The sequence below is a fragment of the Micromys minutus genome, assembly GCF_963924665.1.
Source record: "Micromys minutus genome assembly, chromosome: 8".
Lineage (NCBI taxonomy): Eukaryota > Metazoa > Chordata > Mammalia > Rodentia > Muridae > Micromys > Micromys minutus.
The window spans coordinates 46,152,392-46,170,198 of record NC_137977.1 but is presented as its reverse complement, the minus strand read 5'-3'; the positions used below and the strand labels follow the sequence as shown (position 1 = coordinate 46,170,198).

At 48.7% G+C, this 17,807-nt stretch overlaps 1 protein-coding gene across 2 annotated transcripts in view; it reads left to right on the top strand.

Annotated features, from left to right (window-relative positions):
* The window catches only part of NDST1 (N-deacetylase and N-sulfotransferase 1), a 111,950-nt gene that overhangs the window by 35,052 nt on the left and 59,091 nt on the right, over positions 1-17,807 (top strand). For both annotated transcript variants that reach the window (XM_080920078.1, XM_080920077.1), the window contains exons 3-13: positions 2,021-2,515; positions 4,761-4,848; positions 6,040-6,194; positions 6,907-7,092; positions 8,664-8,792; positions 9,442-9,624; positions 10,642-10,738; positions 12,163-12,286; positions 13,894-14,068; positions 16,935-17,105; positions 17,548-17,657. In XM_080920078.1, the coding sequence (XP_080776204.1) occupies positions 2,021-2,515; positions 4,761-4,848; positions 6,040-6,194; positions 6,907-7,092; positions 8,664-8,792; positions 9,442-9,624; positions 10,642-10,738; positions 12,163-12,286; positions 13,894-14,068; positions 16,935-17,105; positions 17,548-17,657 (1,913 nt within the window). The remainder of the gene's footprint in view (positions 1-2,020; positions 2,516-4,760; positions 4,849-6,039; positions 6,195-6,906; positions 7,093-8,663; positions 8,793-9,441; positions 9,625-10,641; positions 10,739-12,162; positions 12,287-13,893; positions 14,069-16,934; positions 17,106-17,547; positions 17,658-17,807) is intronic.

Sequence of the window (17,807 nt, the reverse complement as noted above, 5' to 3'; positions counted from 1 at the left end):
GATTTGACAACTCAGCAGATTGCTTCTAACTGGGTGACCTCAGAGGCTACATAGGAACAAACTGACTAGAGACTCAGAGAAGGGATACTGGGTTTCTCAGGGCAGATTGTGGTAGGCCTCTAGCCCACTCCTCACTCTGGTTTTTCCTTATGTCATAGAGGCCACTTTGGGAGAGTGGCTGTCTCCTGTGACAGCCAGCCTCACTAGTGCCTAAGCCTTCTGTTCCCTCTCTGGCTGGATCCTTTCCTGGTTGTCTGTGGTAGCTGTTGTGGCCTGGCTTCTTCCACAGTGGCTCCATCTTAGACAAGCTATCAGCACCTCTCAAGCTCTAGGCCAGGATGTTGAAATGGGACTCCTGAGCAGTAGTGTGTCTCAGTATCTTCCCAGGGCCTGAGCAGTGGTAGACAGGGCCTGATTTGTCTCAGGCCCCCAGATAGGTCACACTCTGGGCCAGTGCTGACTTAGGGTGGTGAGGATCTGGGAGCTTGGGAAGGTTGTCTCTGTGGATCTCTAAGGTTGTCTCAGTCTCTTGTACCTCATACTGAAGCTGCCTCAGGATGGGTACTTGGCAGGCATTATGTGCATCTGGAGATCCAGTGTGGTTCCTTATTACAGTTTACAAAACCAGGCCCCAGGCTGAGCTCTTGAATCAGGCACAAGACTCAGACTGAAACCTACCATCTACTCTGTTCAGCATTTGCCGAGGCATGGTGCCCACCAGGGCAGCTCCACAGGTGTTCTGTGGGTAGCCCTTCTTCCTTCTCTGGAGGCTGTGAACCTGTGACCTCATTCATAATCCTTGACAGCTCTAGGGACCTGGGTCTACCCCCACAGCTTTCCTGCCTCTTCTCCTTCTTTGAACTCTCTATGGCTCCTTGCTGTTTTTTGATCACTTGTTCTCTCTTCTGCCTCAGGGCCTTTTCTCTTGCTATTCTTAGGCCTTGACCTCTCCCTCTTCCTAGTTGATCACTAGTCCTGTAGCTGTGCTCCAAGGCCCTTTCTTCAGGAGCCTCCGGAGCCAGCTGTCTGCCCAGCATGTGCTGGTCTGCAGCTCTTACCTTTTCCATGTATGCACACTGTTTTATTCTTATTTCGTGGTTTTGATGGTTGTCTCTCCTTCCTGCTTGACTATAAGGGGAGGGCCACATCTGCTTTTCTCAGTTTATACTCTGTTTCCTGTCTGTCTTTTTTCTCACCGTATCTCATTAAATACTTAATGTCTGGTACAGTACGTAGCTGCAGACTGATAAATTAGCCCTGGAACCCACAGCTATCAGGTGTTAGGTATTGGCAGTTGTCTGTTCCTCTTTCATTGTTAAAAATAGTTACTTATCAATTGAATGTGTGTTCCTGTTGGGTGTTGGGGATCCAAAGTAAGGAATACAGCCTTGTTCTCAAGTAACTTCAGGTTGGTAGGAGGGAGGCTCTGAACCCAGTGCAGCAGCTGAAACTTTGCCATGATCGTAGGGAAGCCACTGGAGGAAGCAGGTGTATGTGTTGGTTTTTGAAGGATAAATAGGACTTTACGAGTCTTGGGGGAGATAATTGAACTAGTATCAGAACAGGGCAAATGTACCGTATTTACAGGCAGACGTTGGGGGGGTGAGGGAGAGCATCACAGAGTGGTGAGACCAGGAAGAGGAGATGACCTATGGAGAATGGGGGTAGCAGCAAATCCCAGGAGGACATTGTCTTGTTATCAGTGGCGACTAGTGGGCAAGAGAGCTGCCTTTCTGTGTGGGAGGGTGACCTTTTTGTCAGGTATATGTCTGTGTGTGTACTCGATGCATGCATGTGTGTCTGTCTGTATGTGTCTGTATGTCTGTGTATATCTATGTCTGCCTGTGTATCTGTACATGTGTCTGTGTATCTGTGTCTGTTTGTGCATGTGTATGTGTGTGTCTGTATGTCTCTGTGTGTATGTATTCAGGGATATGGTAGCTCTTGTGAAGTTGTGAATATTGTTGACGTTACTGTTATCAACTGTGTCTGATAGCTGTTCTACCCTACACTGCTGTAGGCCAATGAGAACAGCCTGCTGAGTGCACAGCTCAAGGGCTTCCCTCTCTTCCTGCATTCGAACCTGGGCTTGAAAGACTGCAGCATCAACCCCAAGTCCCCACTGCTCTATGTGACACGGCCCAGTGAGGTAGAGAAAGGCGTGCTGCCCGGAGAGGACTGGACTGTGTTCCAGTCCAACCACTCTACCTATGAACCAGTGCTGCTGGCCAAGACACGTTCCTCGGAGTCTATCCCACACCTGGGTGCAGATGCTGGCCTGCATGCTGCCCTGCATGCTACTGTGGTCCAGGACCTGGGCCTCCACGATGGCATCCAACGTGTGCTGTTTGGCAACAACCTCAACTTTTGGCTGCATAAGCTCGTCTTTGTGGATGCTGTGGCCTTCCTCACAGGGAAGCGCCTCTCACTGCCTTTGGACCGATACATCCTGGTGGATATTGATGACATTTTTGTGGGCAAGGAGGGCACACGCATGAAGGTGGAGGATGTGAAGGTAAGGAGAGACTTGGAGTACATCATGGGGCCACACCCCATCTATACCTCCTGTGCTATTCACAGACTCACTGATCCCTACTTCCGCCAATTGCTCTCTTACTATGGGAAGAAGCAGCTAACATTTTGATGAAGTGTAAAAATCTGGAGGGATTTTGCATATATATTCTGGAGTTCAGGAGGAAGAGACCCAGGCAGAAGCAAAAATGAATCCGGCAAGGGTTGTAATTTACCTTTTAACCCAGATGTGATTTAACTCTGAAAAAAGTGTTTGCCATTGTCAAAGCCCCCACAAGATTTTTCAGAATAAGATCCCAAGTCACATGCACAGTGTGTTTTAACAGCTGTATTCTGATAGTGGGATGTATATGTTAAATTCCGAAACAATTTACCAAATTGTTTGCGGAAGCTCTTTGCAAACACAGGGTTGCACACACACACACACACACACACACACACACACACACACACACACATACACACGTGCACTATCGCCAAGAAAGGAGTCTGCGAGAGGATAGTCTAAGATGCAGTTGTCTCCAGTCATCTGTCTTTCTGGAGACTGCAGAGGCGACAGCGTGCTGGTGTAAGGACATCAGTGGAGGTTGTCACCGCAGAGGGCAAACATAACAATAAAGCAGATGGAGACAAGGCAGGGGATTAAGTCCCCAGAGCTGCTGCCTGCTGACTGGGTGTCCTCTCTCAGGAGATTAACAGGGCTACAGATGTATTAGCACCAGACACAGACCTCTTTGATGCGACAAGAGGTATTAGACAGTGTGGCAGGCACTTTCCCTGAGCAGTGCAGATCAACGCTGTCCTCCTGAACTTGAAACCTCTGGCAGGGCTGGCCCAAGGTCTGGGAAGGAAGGGTCCACTGGGGTTGTGGCCCTGAATTGCTCAGAAGTGAACATGGTGGATGGTCTCAGGGAGTGAAGGCCCAATTTTAGTCAAGGCCCAGTGTAACTCTGACTAGGTGACTTGCAGAACTCCCATCCTGTCACTGGGCCTTAAGTAAGGGGGAGTACCAGAGAGGGGCTCAGGCTGTTCTCTATATTTGGCTTACATAGTGGTGCCTGACTTAGGTGGGGTAGGGGCATGTCCACAAAGTAGGCTCCTCACTCCCCTACTTTCACAGCAGGCTTGGGCAGTGCCGATCTGCTTTTACGGACAGTGGGGCTACTGACTTTTTCTAGTGCTCTCCTGTTGAGGCTTTTAACTTCACTCCAGTTGAGCCTTCCTGCCAACACTGTCATGCAGTGCTCTTACCAACTAGCAGTTGGCCGTGCAGCAGAACTTGCCTTACCAGGGTTTGGTGAGTGCTAGGCTCTGGCTCAGCTGCCTGCCTGGATCACCTCATTGGATCTTCACAGGAGAGGTAGCAGAGGTATGAGCGCCATCTTATGAGGAGGCCACTGTGGCTCCGAGAGATGAAGAGGCTTGCTCAAGGCTGTGTGGCTGGATCATGTGTCTGTCAGGCAGTGATTAACCTTGGTCAGATGCCCGAGGAAACAGTGCTGCCTGAAAGCCAGCTCTTGCAGGTGTCAAAGCCTTGTGAGCAGTACTGTCTTAGCCCAGAGGTCAGCCCTTTCCATGGACTAGCAGGGGTGCTAGGTGAGTTCATACAAGGAACATTGGCACGTGTCCTTGGAAGGGTCGGGATCCTTTGATCTAGTCTTGTGCTCCTCTGAGGAGGAGAAATCCTTCATGTGAAGATATTGCTGCCTGTGGTATCAGTGACTTCACCGTAAGCTCTCCTTTTCATGACTTTGCTACCATAAGTCGGGCAGTGTCACAGGAGGACAGAGATCTTCTGGCACCCTTTTTGATTAAGGCCTAGAGAAGTTCAAGAGCTTCTCAGGCACATGTTGCTGAGCCAGGCTGGAGCTTAGGTCTGTTCAAGCCAGATAAGGGTCTGGTGTAGGAGGTGGCATGGGGCGGGCTTCTTAGGTGTGCAGCCTGTGCTTCTCAAAGCTTATGCAGAGACGATCCCTGTGTGGCCGAGCCCTGCTGGCTTCTGCTTCGTGTTCAAAGCATCAGCTGAACAAGGGCCCAACATTTGCATCTTGGGGCCATGCTGATAATGGATCCCAGGCTCAGGGCAAACGCTACATCACAGAGATATACTGTAGCCCTGTGTTGGGTCCTATGAGTCTTGTCGGTTATAGCATCCTGCTCAGATGCTCACTAGGAGGAGTCTATCTCCTGACCTCCCCTCACTGCTGCCTCTCCTCTGCCTGTCCTAGGCCCTGTTTGATACACAGAATGAACTTCGTACACATATCCCAAACTTCACCTTCAACCTGGGCTACTCAGGGAAATTCTTCCACACAGGTACGTGATGGACTACCCCTATAATCACACAGCCTCTTGGGCTTCTCCCAAACTGCCTCTTCAGATTGTTGTTATGAGAGCACCAGATACACACTAGGTTAGGGGATGGGTGACTCCAGAACCCATGGTACAGAAGAGAGATCCAAGCAGAGGGCATTTGGGGACAATAACAGCAATAAGGTTTGCATATGGCCTGGCAGCCTGTGCAGTGTGTCTTCTTTCTATCTCCTCACCTTTAGTTTTCAAAGTGATTTCACTTATAAAAGACAATAGTTGAATTAAAATTACATTCTTATTTACTGTGTATATACATATGTTTGTGTTCATGTATCACAACATGTATGGAAGTCAAGAGGACAACTTGGGGGTTGTTTTTCTTCTTCCACTGTATGTGTCCTGGGGATTGAACTCAGTTTGTCAGGCTTGGCTACTTGATTGCTGAAGTGGCATTGCTGAGCTTTTTCAGTGGCCAGAAGTGAGCTGAGTTTTAAGAGTGTCATAGAAGTACACAGCATAGACATTTGAAGTACAAATGGCTGTCCCAACCCCCAGCACGGCCACACTTATCTTGTGTTTTGTTTGCAGTAACAGGACCGAGGTTGAGGGTTCTTCCAAGTTCCTTACATGCTAGGCAAATGAAAGGGAACCAGCCCTGTGATGGTCTGCAGAGAACCTATGATCATCATAGGCAGGGCCACCATGATCAGCAATGGGTAGAGGTTGAAAATATACACAAAGGCTCATAGGCACCTAGAGTGCTACTGGAGGTGTCTGCACTTTTGTGTTCTTAGCCATAAGCAGATCAGAGGTGCTTGTAGTTGTACCTCTGAGCCAGAGGTTTAGGCATCCTGTATCCCCTCAGAACTTGTATAGGTTAGTGAATAAGAAGGCATATGGCCCAGTTTGAATGCTTGGAATAGGATGAGAGTAGGCATATGAGAGACAGAAGAAACATTTGACGTTGTTGACTTCAAACACCAAGAGCCCACAGAGGAGATGATGTGGCCAAGCCACTTTCTGAGGGAAGGGCAATATAGACCAGGCTTGTGTTTCCCCTGTGCCAAAGCTTAGTTGACTCTTCCACACAGCTCCTAGGTGGTCCGTGGCTGAATATCCCATCTGCAGTCAGGGGCCAGCTTGGAGGCTGTGTGGCCAGCCAGCCTTGCTGAACACTCTGTGCCACTGTCATAGGTACAGATGCTGAGGATGCTGGGGACGATCTGCTGCTGTCCTATGTGAAAGAGTTCTGGTGGTTCCCCCACATGTGGAGCCATATGCAACCTCACCTCTTCCACAACCAGTCTGTGCTGGCTGAGCAGATGGCCCTGAACAAGAAGTTCGCTGTCGTGAGTAAGATTCCCTATGGGACAGACCTGGAGGGGAGCAGGGGCTGGGCTGGGCTTCATTGGCCTCTCAGTGCTGGTGTGGTTCAGTTTGATAGATCTGTGTCTGTGCCAGGGCCAGGGGTGAGCTGCCTTGATAACCATTATCTCCTAGACGCTGCGTGAGGGCCTGGTGGTACATGCCTAGAATCCCAGCATTTGGGAGGCAGAAGCAGGAGGATCAGTTGTGGTCAGCCTGGTCTACATGAGACCCTGTCTCAAAATAAAACAACAACAAAATCCAAAAATCCAAATAAAAGAAACTGAGGCTCAGGAGGTTGCCTCAGCACTCAACTCAAGCTGAGGCCTATTCATTTCCTGGGCCCAAACTCTCACCTTCAGGCACAGTAGAAGAACCTGTGGGGAACTGGCAGAGGTACTTAAGAGAGTCAGAAGACAAGCTTGGACCACACTAGCCAAGCTGAGGCCGCAGACGGCAGGAATGAGTCCTCTGAGCTAGGTTCCAGCATCTGTACTGAATGAGAGATGGGAGATGCGAGGTCTAGACAGTCACTCTTGAGATTCCAGCCCCTCAGTTTTCCCATCCACACCTATGGGCTTAGACCACATGCCCCATCATTCTAGCCTTTGATTTTTTTCTTATGTTCTAAAAAAGAGAGATAAGATGCAAAGGGAAAGCCTTTCATTCTCATCCTGCCCCGTGATCTCTCTCCAGGAGCACGGCATTCCCACAGATATGGGGTATGCGGTGGCACCCCACCACTCTGGTGTGTACCCTGTGCATGTGCAGCTGTATGAGGCCTGGAAGCAAGTGTGGAACATCCGTGTGACCAGCACAGAGGAGTACCCGCATCTGAAGCCTGCCCGTTACCGTCGAGGCTTCATCCACAATGGCATCATGGCAAGTGGCTGGGAAGGGCACGGTGGGCATTATCATTATGGGGCTCTACACTATGCTAGGAGGCATGGCTGCAGTTGTCTGGCTTAGGGGTTTGGGGCCAGTTTCTGCTGCTGTTCTGCCGCAGAGGCTGCATCATGGGGAGGGCAGATTGCCAGCCCTTAGCTTCTGTGACAGGATTTGGGAAAGCTTGTTTGCTTTTTTAAATTTTATTTTTACTTTGTGTGGGGGTGGGGGGTGTAGGTCAGAGGACAGCTTGTAGGAGTCACTTCTCCCCCTCCACCAGTGGGATTGAACTGAGGTCATCAGACTTGGTGACCAGCATCCTGATCTGCTGAGGCTTCTTGCTGCCTCTACCTCCTTTTAAAATTTTTATTTATTTATTTTTAAATAATTACTTATTTTATGTATATGAGTACACTATCTTCAGACACACCAGAAGAGGGCATCAGATTCCATTACAGATGGTTGTGAGCCACCATGTGGTTGCTGGAATTGAACTCAGGACCTCTGGAAGAGCAGTCAGTGCTCTTAACCGCTGAGTCCTCTCTCTAGCTCCTTTATTTTTCATTTAAAGACAGGGTCTCATAGCCCAGGCTGGTCCGGGGATTCATGTTAACTTTGAGCATGAGGTAGTTATGAGAAATGCTTATTCCCCGTTCTTAGAGCCTGGTTTTCAGAAGGAAGACAGACAGCATACAGTTACATGAGTTCATCACTACTAGCTTGAGTAGCTGAGGCTCTGAGACTACCTGCAGTGCTGTGTTAGAAGGTCAAAGACTCTCATTGCAAATGGTCCAAGTTTCTAGAACTTCTATGTTTTATTTTGTGTAGAGAATAGCAGCAAAGTGTAAAGCAAGGGTGATGGTTCACCTGGGCAGCTTTGCAGGTTGTAGAGCCCTTGGGAAGGAGGACTCCCAGGAATGGGGACTGTGTGGCCTTTTAGGAGAACATCTTCCTGAGGAGGCCCCAGCCCTTCTCCTGAAGAAGCAGTCTTCCTTTCTTTTTTTTAATTATTATTTTATTGTATATTCTCTGTATTTACATTTCAGATGTTAGCCCTTTCCCTCTCCCTCCCCCCACTCACACTACATAAAGGTGCTCCCTCTCCCAATCACCCTTTTCACCTCAGTGCCTTGGCATTCTCCTACACTGGGAAAATGTGCCTTCACTGGACCAAAGGCTTCTTCTTCCACTGATGCCAGACAATGCTATTCTCTGCTGCATATGCAACTGGAGCCACGGGTCTCTCCATGTGTGCTCATTGGTTGGTGTTTTAGTCCATGGGAGCTATGGAGGATTTAGTTGGTTGATAATGTTCTTCCCATGAGGTTGCAGACCCTTTCAGCTCCTTCAGTCCTTTCTCTAGCACCTTCATTGGGGTCCCCATGTTCAGTCTGGTGGTTACCTGCAAGCATTGTCAGCTGTATCTGTTTGACTCTGGCAGAGCCTCTGAGGAGGCATCCATATCTGGCTCCTGTCAGTAAGCACTTCTTGGCATCAGTGATAGTGCACAGTCTTCCTTTCTTGACCATGGCTGGAGATACAATGGCCTCTCTCCCGCTTCCTCTCAGGTCCTCCCTCGGCAGACCTGTGGCCTCTTCACACACACCATCTTCTACAATGAGTACCCTGGAGGCTCCAGTGAGCTGGACAAGATCATCAATGGGGGCGAGCTCTTCCTCACTGTGCTCCTCAATCCTGTGAGTGTTCCACAGCCCAGGCTGGTAGGGAGGAGTACTGACTGTAACCCAGGGGGCTTCCCAGCTAGGGAAGAGTGGACAGGTTGCCATGAGGACCTGGAAAACAGGAGGCCCACTGTCTACTGGTGTCCTCTGCTGTATGACACAGAGAAAAATAAGCATTGCTATTCCTCTTTGGTGACTGAATTCTTATAGAAATGTTAACACTTTTTGCTCATGTTTCCTTTTTATTCTTTATGTGTGTATATACATATACATGCACATCATACACATTTTACTTGAAGCTTTCTGGGTCTCTCTTTTCTGATTTGTAAGGTGGAACCAAGTATTCTTACTCTAACAGTATGAAATAAGCTGTATGTGTATCTTCCAACCACATGAACTGCGTACCTCAGATTCTTGTGTTACACGCCTGTTGTGATTTATAAAACAATACCAATAGCTGCCCCAGGCCAGCTTCCTACCCTAGGCCTGTAATATTAGCAGTCAGTCAGACTGGGTTTTTCTTGGCTGGAAGCAGTCTAAGGTCCCACAGTTTATTGATAGTCTCAGTGTACCTTGCTCTGGGTATCAGTGGCCAGTAACAGGTGGGGGTAAGGGTGGCCTAGAAGCTGACCCCGTCCCCCTCCCCCTCCCTTCCCTGGAACAGATCAGCATCTTCATGACACACTTATCCAACTATGGAAATGACCGCCTGGGACTATACACCTTCAAGCACCTGGTGCGCTTCCTGCACTCTTGGACCAACCTGAGGCTGCAGACACTGCCCCCTGTGCAGCTGGCCCAGAAGTACTTCCAGATCTTTTCTGAGGAAAAGGACCCGCTTTGGCAGGTGGGCAGAGCGGAAAGGTGCCTTGCTACCACAGCATGCCTCCTGAGGCATGTACTCCAGGCATGGGCTCAGGCTCAACCATCACACCTCACACTCCCTCAGGAGTGTGGGCACACATAGGTGCAATGTATGTATACACTGTATATGCCCCCACCCTACCCTTAAACATGTGTGCATGCACACTCATACATAGCCTTAGAAGAGAGCTTTAAAGGACTGGGTGGGGTGAGACTCCAAATGTAGAGAATGTCTGCCCACCACTGTCTTTCTCCTTTCAACTGCAGCAGGCTCTAAGCTCCTGGTAAAGGATCTGAGGAAAAGTTTGGGACAGTCCTTGGGAAAATCTATACCAGGATTACTAAAACCTGGAAGCAGAAGCTAGACTCAGGCCAGGGATCTACACACTCCTGGGCCAAGTCTGGCTTGTGGTCTGTCTTTGTAAAGAAAGTTTTGTTGGCACCCAGTCACACTTCCTATGTGTCTGTCTATGCCATTTTTGTGTTCGTGCAGCAGAAACCAGAAGAGTACTGTAAGCCTATCATGTTTACTAAACACTTCCTAAGAGGTTTGTCCTGCCCCACAGGGCAAGTTTGCTGAACCCTGGGTTCAGGCCTAGCTTACACAGTAAAAGTCAACAAGTCCTTTTGAGTTCCTGTTAGTGATGAGCACATAGCTGGCCATTTGCCAGGCTCACTGGAATGATAACATTAACCAGAATTGGTTCCTATCTGTCACAAAGTGGCGTCTGGAGGTGAGGATGTGGCCAGAGAACAGGGTAGGTAAGAGTCATGTAACTGTGGGGTGTGGTCATTTGATACTAGCGTTGGGGGCAGAGTCAGGTAGATCTTTATGAGTTTGAGTCCAGGCTGGTCTACAGAGTGACTTCTAGGCCAGCCATGTTTGTATGATGAGAACCTGGTTTAAAACAAACAGACAAACAAACAATCCGCTCACATATGGAAGGAGTTCATTCATGGACCTTAGGCCTCCCTCACACTCTTTCCATTGCTGTTTTAGGATCCCTGTGAGGACAAACGCCACAAAGACATCTGGTCTAAGGAGAAGACATGTGACCGCTTCCCAAAGCTTCTCATCATTGGTCCCCAGAAAACAGGCAGGTCTCTTGACCCTGACCTAGCTTCCCCCACTTCCTGTTATCTCAGCCACAGAATTCTGAGAATTGCTGAGGTCTCAATCTTAAATATTCTGTCTCCTCTTATCAGAAATGGGAGCTACGTGGGGATGGATATGAATTGCTTGTCATCGTCGGGGAGGAAAGCAGAGGAGACGTGGCATTTATTTTGAACCATAGCTTCAGGGAACACCCCCTATGTCCTCTTAGGAGTCTCTGAGACAAGCCAGGAAGGATCCCTAGATCACTTACTCTGCAAATTTGATCAGTGCCAGACAAAACTGGGTCAGTACAAAGAGGACTGTGATCAACAAGTCATGTCTGTCAGAAAGAAGCACTGACAGACAGAATACTAAGAATTTGCCATCCACTCAGTTCCATAAGGACAGACAGGTATTTCTTTCTTATAGACAAGAATAGAAGCTCCCAGAAGTTAAGAGACTTGCTGTAACATAGTTGGGAAGTAAGGGTTCCAGCTCTTAAGACCTGACTTCCATGACCCTGAAGCTTATATTGATCATTACCAAACACCAGTCTCTCTCTAGGTGTGCTGGCTGCACAGACACCCAGAGAATGAAGAAAGGACCTCTCAAAGAGGAGGAAGGGACCATGACAGGGAGGCACCAGCAAGAAGGGATAGTGGACCTGGGCTTTCTGGCTTCTGGAGATTTTTATGTTGGACAGGCATGGTGTCACAGGCCTGTAAACCCCAGCGCTCAGAGAGCTGAGGCAGGAGGACCATGAGTTTGAAGTAGCCTGAGTTAAATAACAGGACCCCATCAAAAAGCAAAACCAGTAAACAAAAAAGCAGCAATAAAGTAAAGAGAGCAAGAGCTTCCCATTGTCAGACCTGGAGGGTCAGTGCTCCTCTCCCCTGACTGTTCAAGGTCCATGTGGACAGAGGCCCAGAGCTAGAAAAGACCAGCAGGAAGCACCTAGCTCTGAGACTCTGAGGGGACAACAATGAACTGAGCTGGGCTTAGAGTGTAGTGGCTAGAAAGACTCTGAGGTCAACTTCTAGTTTGGTGATGACTATAATAGATAAATGGTATCTGGAAGGTTATAGGACATGAGTGTGTGTAGACCTACAGCCTGCACTTAGTGCATTCTTTATAGGACATGAGTGTGTGTAGACCTACAGCCTACACTTAGTGCATCCTTTATAGGACATGAGTGTGTGTAGACCTACAGCCTGCACTTAGTGTATCCTTTATAAGACATGAGTGTGTGTAGACCTACATCCTGCACTTAGAGTATCCTTTATTATACTCACAAAGGAACAAAGACTCCAGATGAGAAGGAATTTTCACAGGCTCTCCCAGTGCATATGGAAGACAGGTCCAGAACCTGTTTTGTCTTGTTGCTGGGGGTTGGGCTGAGGTCTCAGCTGTCTTTCCCTCTCATAGGCACCACGGCCCTCTACCTGTTCCTGGGCATGCACCCGGACCTCAGCAGCAACTACCCCAGCTCCGAGACCTTTGAGGAGATCCAGTTTTTTAATGGCCACAACTATCACAAAGGCATCGACTGGTAAGTGGCTTTCTCTCCCTAGTCAGACAGGGACGCCATCATGGAGCCAGCTGGAGTCGCCCAGTGTGTCACAGCAGGAAGCAGCTGGGGCTTGCTCACACTCAGCTGAAATTCCTGTAAACAGGGACAAGGCACAGTGACTCTTGAGTCATGGTGCAACAGTGTTGTGACAAACAGAACACTGGATGAGGAAGCCCTTTGCCCAGGGTCAGAGCTAGCTGCCAGCCCTTCCCTGACTGTCATGGATTCCTCAAGGAGTGAAGGTTGTACCTTTGTGACAAGTCAGCAGGGTGGAAATCCAGGTGTTTTTACTGCCTGTTTCTGTGAGCCTAGCTGCAGAGAGAGGAGTCCTTGTAGGCTTCTAGGATTTGCTGCACAAGAGAATTCCACTTATCATCAGCACTTTCCAAAGAGGGCACTGCACGGGGGGTGGGGGATGTTACTCCCCAGTTTTTCTGTTTGTTTTTTTCATATCCTTGCCTTTATAAGCCCTATGAGCACATGATTTACCATTACACATTAGTAATTCTGGGTGCAGGGATTATGGGCCTGTGTTTGTCTTTAGCTGTTTTTCCCCCCACATTGCTTTCTTTCATTTGTCTTCCATGTTTATCCATCCACAGTCTATATTTTTAACAAGTGTATCCTCTTACCTAAAGCCGTGTGGCCAGATGTATTAGTGCAAGCCAGTGTGTTTAAGATTTTAGAAAGGGGATGTAGATAAACTGTCCTTGTAGCAGTGCACCTCCCTTTGGCCTGGGCTGCAGGGCACCCAGCTGCACACTCCATGTAGGTCGTGGGTAACTGTGAGGATACTTCTGCCAGGAAGGTTCAGGAGTTGGGTATTGTTGCTGCACACTCCAAGTTTAGGAAATGAGTCTTCTGTTTTCTGAGCTTTCTTGGGTCAGGAAGAAAGTCAGTCTAAAATAAGAGAGGCTGACTTCTTGACCCCATTCCCAAGACTTTGGTTTTATAGGTAGGTCTGGGGTGAGGCATTAAGGTCTGATAGGTGCACTGGGTCTGTTTAAAGGTCCTTGGGACCACTGAAGAAATTTGTACTTAAAAAGTACAAAATTAAAAATTGGGGTGTACTTTGTTTCCTTTTTGGTATCCCCAAGACGATCTGTGCTTTGGGCGGGAGGTAGGGTGTTAGGTGGAAAGTTGGGCTCGTCCACAGCAGTCCAGAGTGACAGAAGGTAACTGGGAAACACTGTCATTAAGTCCAGAGTGGCAGAGAACATCCCTCTTCCTGGACATGTCCTTCCCGGATGGGAGTCACTCTGAGACAGAAGTCAGGGCCACAGGTCATCTGTGGAGCTGCAGAGTCCTCTTCCCTACAGCCCACATCACGCTCTTTAGAGTCTCCAGACTTTTGACTCCATGACACCCACTGAAAAGAAGCAAATCTAGAATAGGAGACTACCAAGCAACAGTTCCCCCAGAATCCCCAGCAGAGCCAAGTCCTTGATGACTGGGGCAGTGTAGTGTGCCTTGCTTAATTTTTGAGAAAGTCCACCTACAGTGACTGTCACCCTATCACACTGTATTCCTGGGGCCTCTCTGGCTTCTGAGACTTTGGTCTTGAGCCTTGTCTCGGCTTCCTGCAGGTACATGGAGTTCTTCCCTATTCCCTCCAACACCACCTCTGACTTCTACTTTGAGAAAAGTGCCAACTACTTTGATTCAGAAGTGGCACCACGGCGGGCAGCTTCCCTGTTGCCCAAGGCGAAGATCCTCACCATCCTCATCAACCCAGCTGACCGGGCTTACTCCTGGTACCAGGTGAGTGGGCTGGGGCTGAGTCCCCAGTAGGATGTGGGCTCTGTTTATTTATTCAAGCAACACTGAGTAAGAACCACTATGTTGGGGGTTGAGGAGGCTGGAGAGATGGCTCAATGATTAAGAGTACTCACTGCTCTTCCAGAGGACCTGAGTTCAATTCCCAGCAACCACATGGTGGTTCACAACCATCTGTAATGGGATCTGATGCCCTCTTCTGGTGTTTCTGAAGAGAGCAACAGTATGCTCACATAAAATAAATCTTTAAAAAAACAAAACAAAAGAACCACTATGTTGGGCCCTGAGCACATCACCTGTGAGAATGACCTTGCCTCTGTGGTGCTTCTGGCCTAGTAATGGTGACAGGCAGAATTGGTGTTAAATGTCAGTCACCGTCTATCCACCTGCCCACTCCAGGCATGGGTCCTGCCTTGGACTCTGATAGCCATAAGAGCAGAGGGTGAGTAGGTGTAGAGGCAGTCTAGATTCCGAAAGCCACCATCTGGTTTATGCTTGCTGAGATTTCCTACCCATGATGAACTGGGGGTGTGGACTCAGGGCGGGATGAATCCCTCCTAGGGAAATCTAAGAAGGCAACTCCCACCTGGAACAAAATGAGGTCCAGACAGAGGCCTTCTTGTTACTGTTCCTGGCGTGTATTCCAGGGATTCCTGAGTCTCTGCCGTGTTGACTTCTGCGTGGACTCCACTGGGATCGTGGGAATGCTTCTCCCCTGGCATGGGGCTAGAAGGGAGCCTCCCTCTCCTGTCTTCTTGATCTTTTTGGGGAGTACTGCCCTACTGCCAGGCACTGTGGATGATGGTCTTGGTGCCTGAGGCTGCTTTCCTGGCCATCTGCATCAAGCCATCAGACTGGATCTGACCTTCATGCTGTGGAGCACCCAGGCCTCAGCTGATAGTTACCTGGGAGGGACACCCCGTTCTGGCTGGAGAGGGATTTTCTTCCTAGCCACTTGCAGTAGTTCTGCCGCCTTCTGAACCTTCTCACGTGATGCTGTAATGACTGCTTCCTGGGGCCTTGTGAATCCTGTGTAGTGTACTGGGTTCCTCTCTTTTCTCCTGGTCCCTCAGAACTACCAGTCTTAGCCGTGGTGGTAGGGAGCCCTCTTTTTCTTGTTCTCTAGGATTCTGGTTTATACCTTGTCTTGCCTTTCCTGGTGTCTTTGTCTTTATGGGAAAGCCAGAGGCAGCTTTTTTCCTGTGTGTACACTGCTCCAGCAAAGCAGGCATGGCTAGAGGGCTGCTCGTGTGGAACGTGTAGGGACTGAGGGTGCACTTATGGGTCCAGTCAGTGCTGTCTGGTACCAGTGACAAAGCAGCATTGTTTCCTTCAACTCTGTTGCAGTAAATATTAAAAAAAATTTAAAAATGCTTTTCTCTTTATCGGCCCTGAGGTCTCACTCCTCAGGCCCGACCCTGATACGGAGCCTCGCACACCTGTGGTACCTGGTCCAAGCCACCAGCCCAACTTGTCTGCACAGCTCCCTTCCCTGGAGGGTTTTCTACCGCCTGTTCTCTGCCTCCATCCCTAGGTGTTTCTCTACCCCAAATCCCACATAAATACAACTCTACAGCCCGATAGCTTTTCATACAGGTTTATATATTCAACTCTCAATCCACAAACCCTCTACATAAGATTACATCAAAGAGACAAAGATACAAACTGTCCTTCTATATGAGATACTAGGCCTAAGAAATCCTTAATGTTCATAGCTATTTAACACCAATTAATATCACCTGGGTCTAGCTGGTCCTTGGGAAACTCCATGTTGACATGACCTTCACCCTCTGTCCTCTCCCCTCCTCAGACCTCTCAGTCTTCTCCACCTCTCTCGCCCCGCCCAATCACTGGCTTTCCTTTATTTTACTAATTAAAATGGAAAGGTTCAGTTGGAGTCATATGACTAGGCAGCCCTTCTTGGGGAAGTGAAATTAACGTTAAAATACAAACAGCTTTAGGGCAATCTACACAACTCCACAGCAGTTTTCTAGAAAGCTGACAAGGAAGTGTGTGTGTTTCTGTGTGTGCACATATCTCCTTTATATAAGTTTCATGTGGTGGTGTAGTAGAGTTCTCTAAAGGAACAGAACCTAATAAATGGCTTACAGGATAGAGTCTGGAATCTCCCCTTCTGGAGTTCTGTCAGTTCATCCAATGTATAGCAAGGACTTTCATGTCCTTTCTAAGAGGCAGCACTCTGTTTCAGCAAGAACAGGATTCTTTCAATATGGGGCTTGGGTCAGGTATTTCCATCTGGCTGGCCTTTGGCTGCATTATATTTATTTATCAATAGATGTTTTCTATATATAGCAGCTGACTGTGGTTTTCCATTTTATAGAGGTTTTCTTGTTATTTGGGTTTCAGTAAATTGTTGTAAGAAAGTAAAAATGAGGACTGGGGGTGTGGCTCAGTAGGTAGTTTGCCTAGATGTACAAGGCTCTGGGTTTGATATGGACACTGCACAATACTAGATGTGGTGACACACGCCTATAATCTTAGCATAGAATCGTAAGTTCAAGGTCACTGGGCCATCCTCAAATACATACACAGTGAATTTGAGGCTAGCATGGACTATATGAGACTGTCTTTGGTGGAGGGGAGGAGTCACTATATAGAAACCCACATTGATACTGGTACTTGCTGGTTAGCAGGTTCCTGGAATGGCAGGAGTCTCAGAGACTGTGTCAATGAGGAGTATCCTCCTATCATGCAACGATGGAACATGGGGCTCTGGGGTTGATGACTCCCTGAGGCTAAAGGAATGAGAGGCAGAAGTAGGACATCAGCCTAGGCCACCCACTTGCTTCTGTTCAACCTGTGATGTCCCTATCCTCTTCCCTTGCTGCAGCACCAGCGAGCCCATGATGACCCAGTGGCCCTAAAGTACACCTTCCATGAGGTGATCACAGCTGGCCCGGATGCATCCTCAAAGCTACGTGCCCTCCAGAACCGATGCCTGGTCCCTGGCTGGTATGCCACTCATATTGAGCGCTGGCTCAGCGCCTTTCATGCCAACCAGGTAGTTACCTGCCCTGCCTCTTGGAGAAAGGAGTGGCTTTAATTGAAAAGAACCTGGAAAGCCCTATGGGAGTCTGGGGGGAGGAGGAGCTATGGTGTGGTAGAGGGGAAGTCTGAATGGAGGGTTGGCAGGGTTAGATCACAGGAGGACTTTCAGAGAAACCTTGAAATCTGGAGCAGAACAGCGTGGGCTGCAGGGTTTGCAGGAGGCTTCAGTTGGGGCTTTGCAGGGATGTGGGGAGCAGGGACAGCTTTGCTGACATCTTAGATTCTGGGAGAGAGTAAGATGGGGAGCTGGCAGTGAGCAAGGAGCTGAGCAGGGGTACCCCTGGCAGAGGATGAGGAGGGGTGAGCTCTGGATGCTCAGGGCCCTGTGTTTATGGCCAGCTTTGCCACTGGGATGATGCAAATCCAGAGAGCCCTTTTCCTTTTCTTCTCTCTAGATCCTGGTCTTGGATGGCAAATTGCTGCGAACAGAACCTGCCAAAGTGATGGACACGGTGCAGAAATTCCTTGGGGTGACCAGCACCGTTGACTACCATAAAACTTTGGCGTAAGTGTTGCCTTGGCCTTGGCATGAGGCAGTTTCCCTGGCCCAGACTCTGGGCTTGAATGGCTGGGAGAGACCTAGAGTTGATTCAAAAAACTTATTAAAAACACCATGCAATTCTTCCCTGATGATGACTCTTTAGCAGAAAAGTGA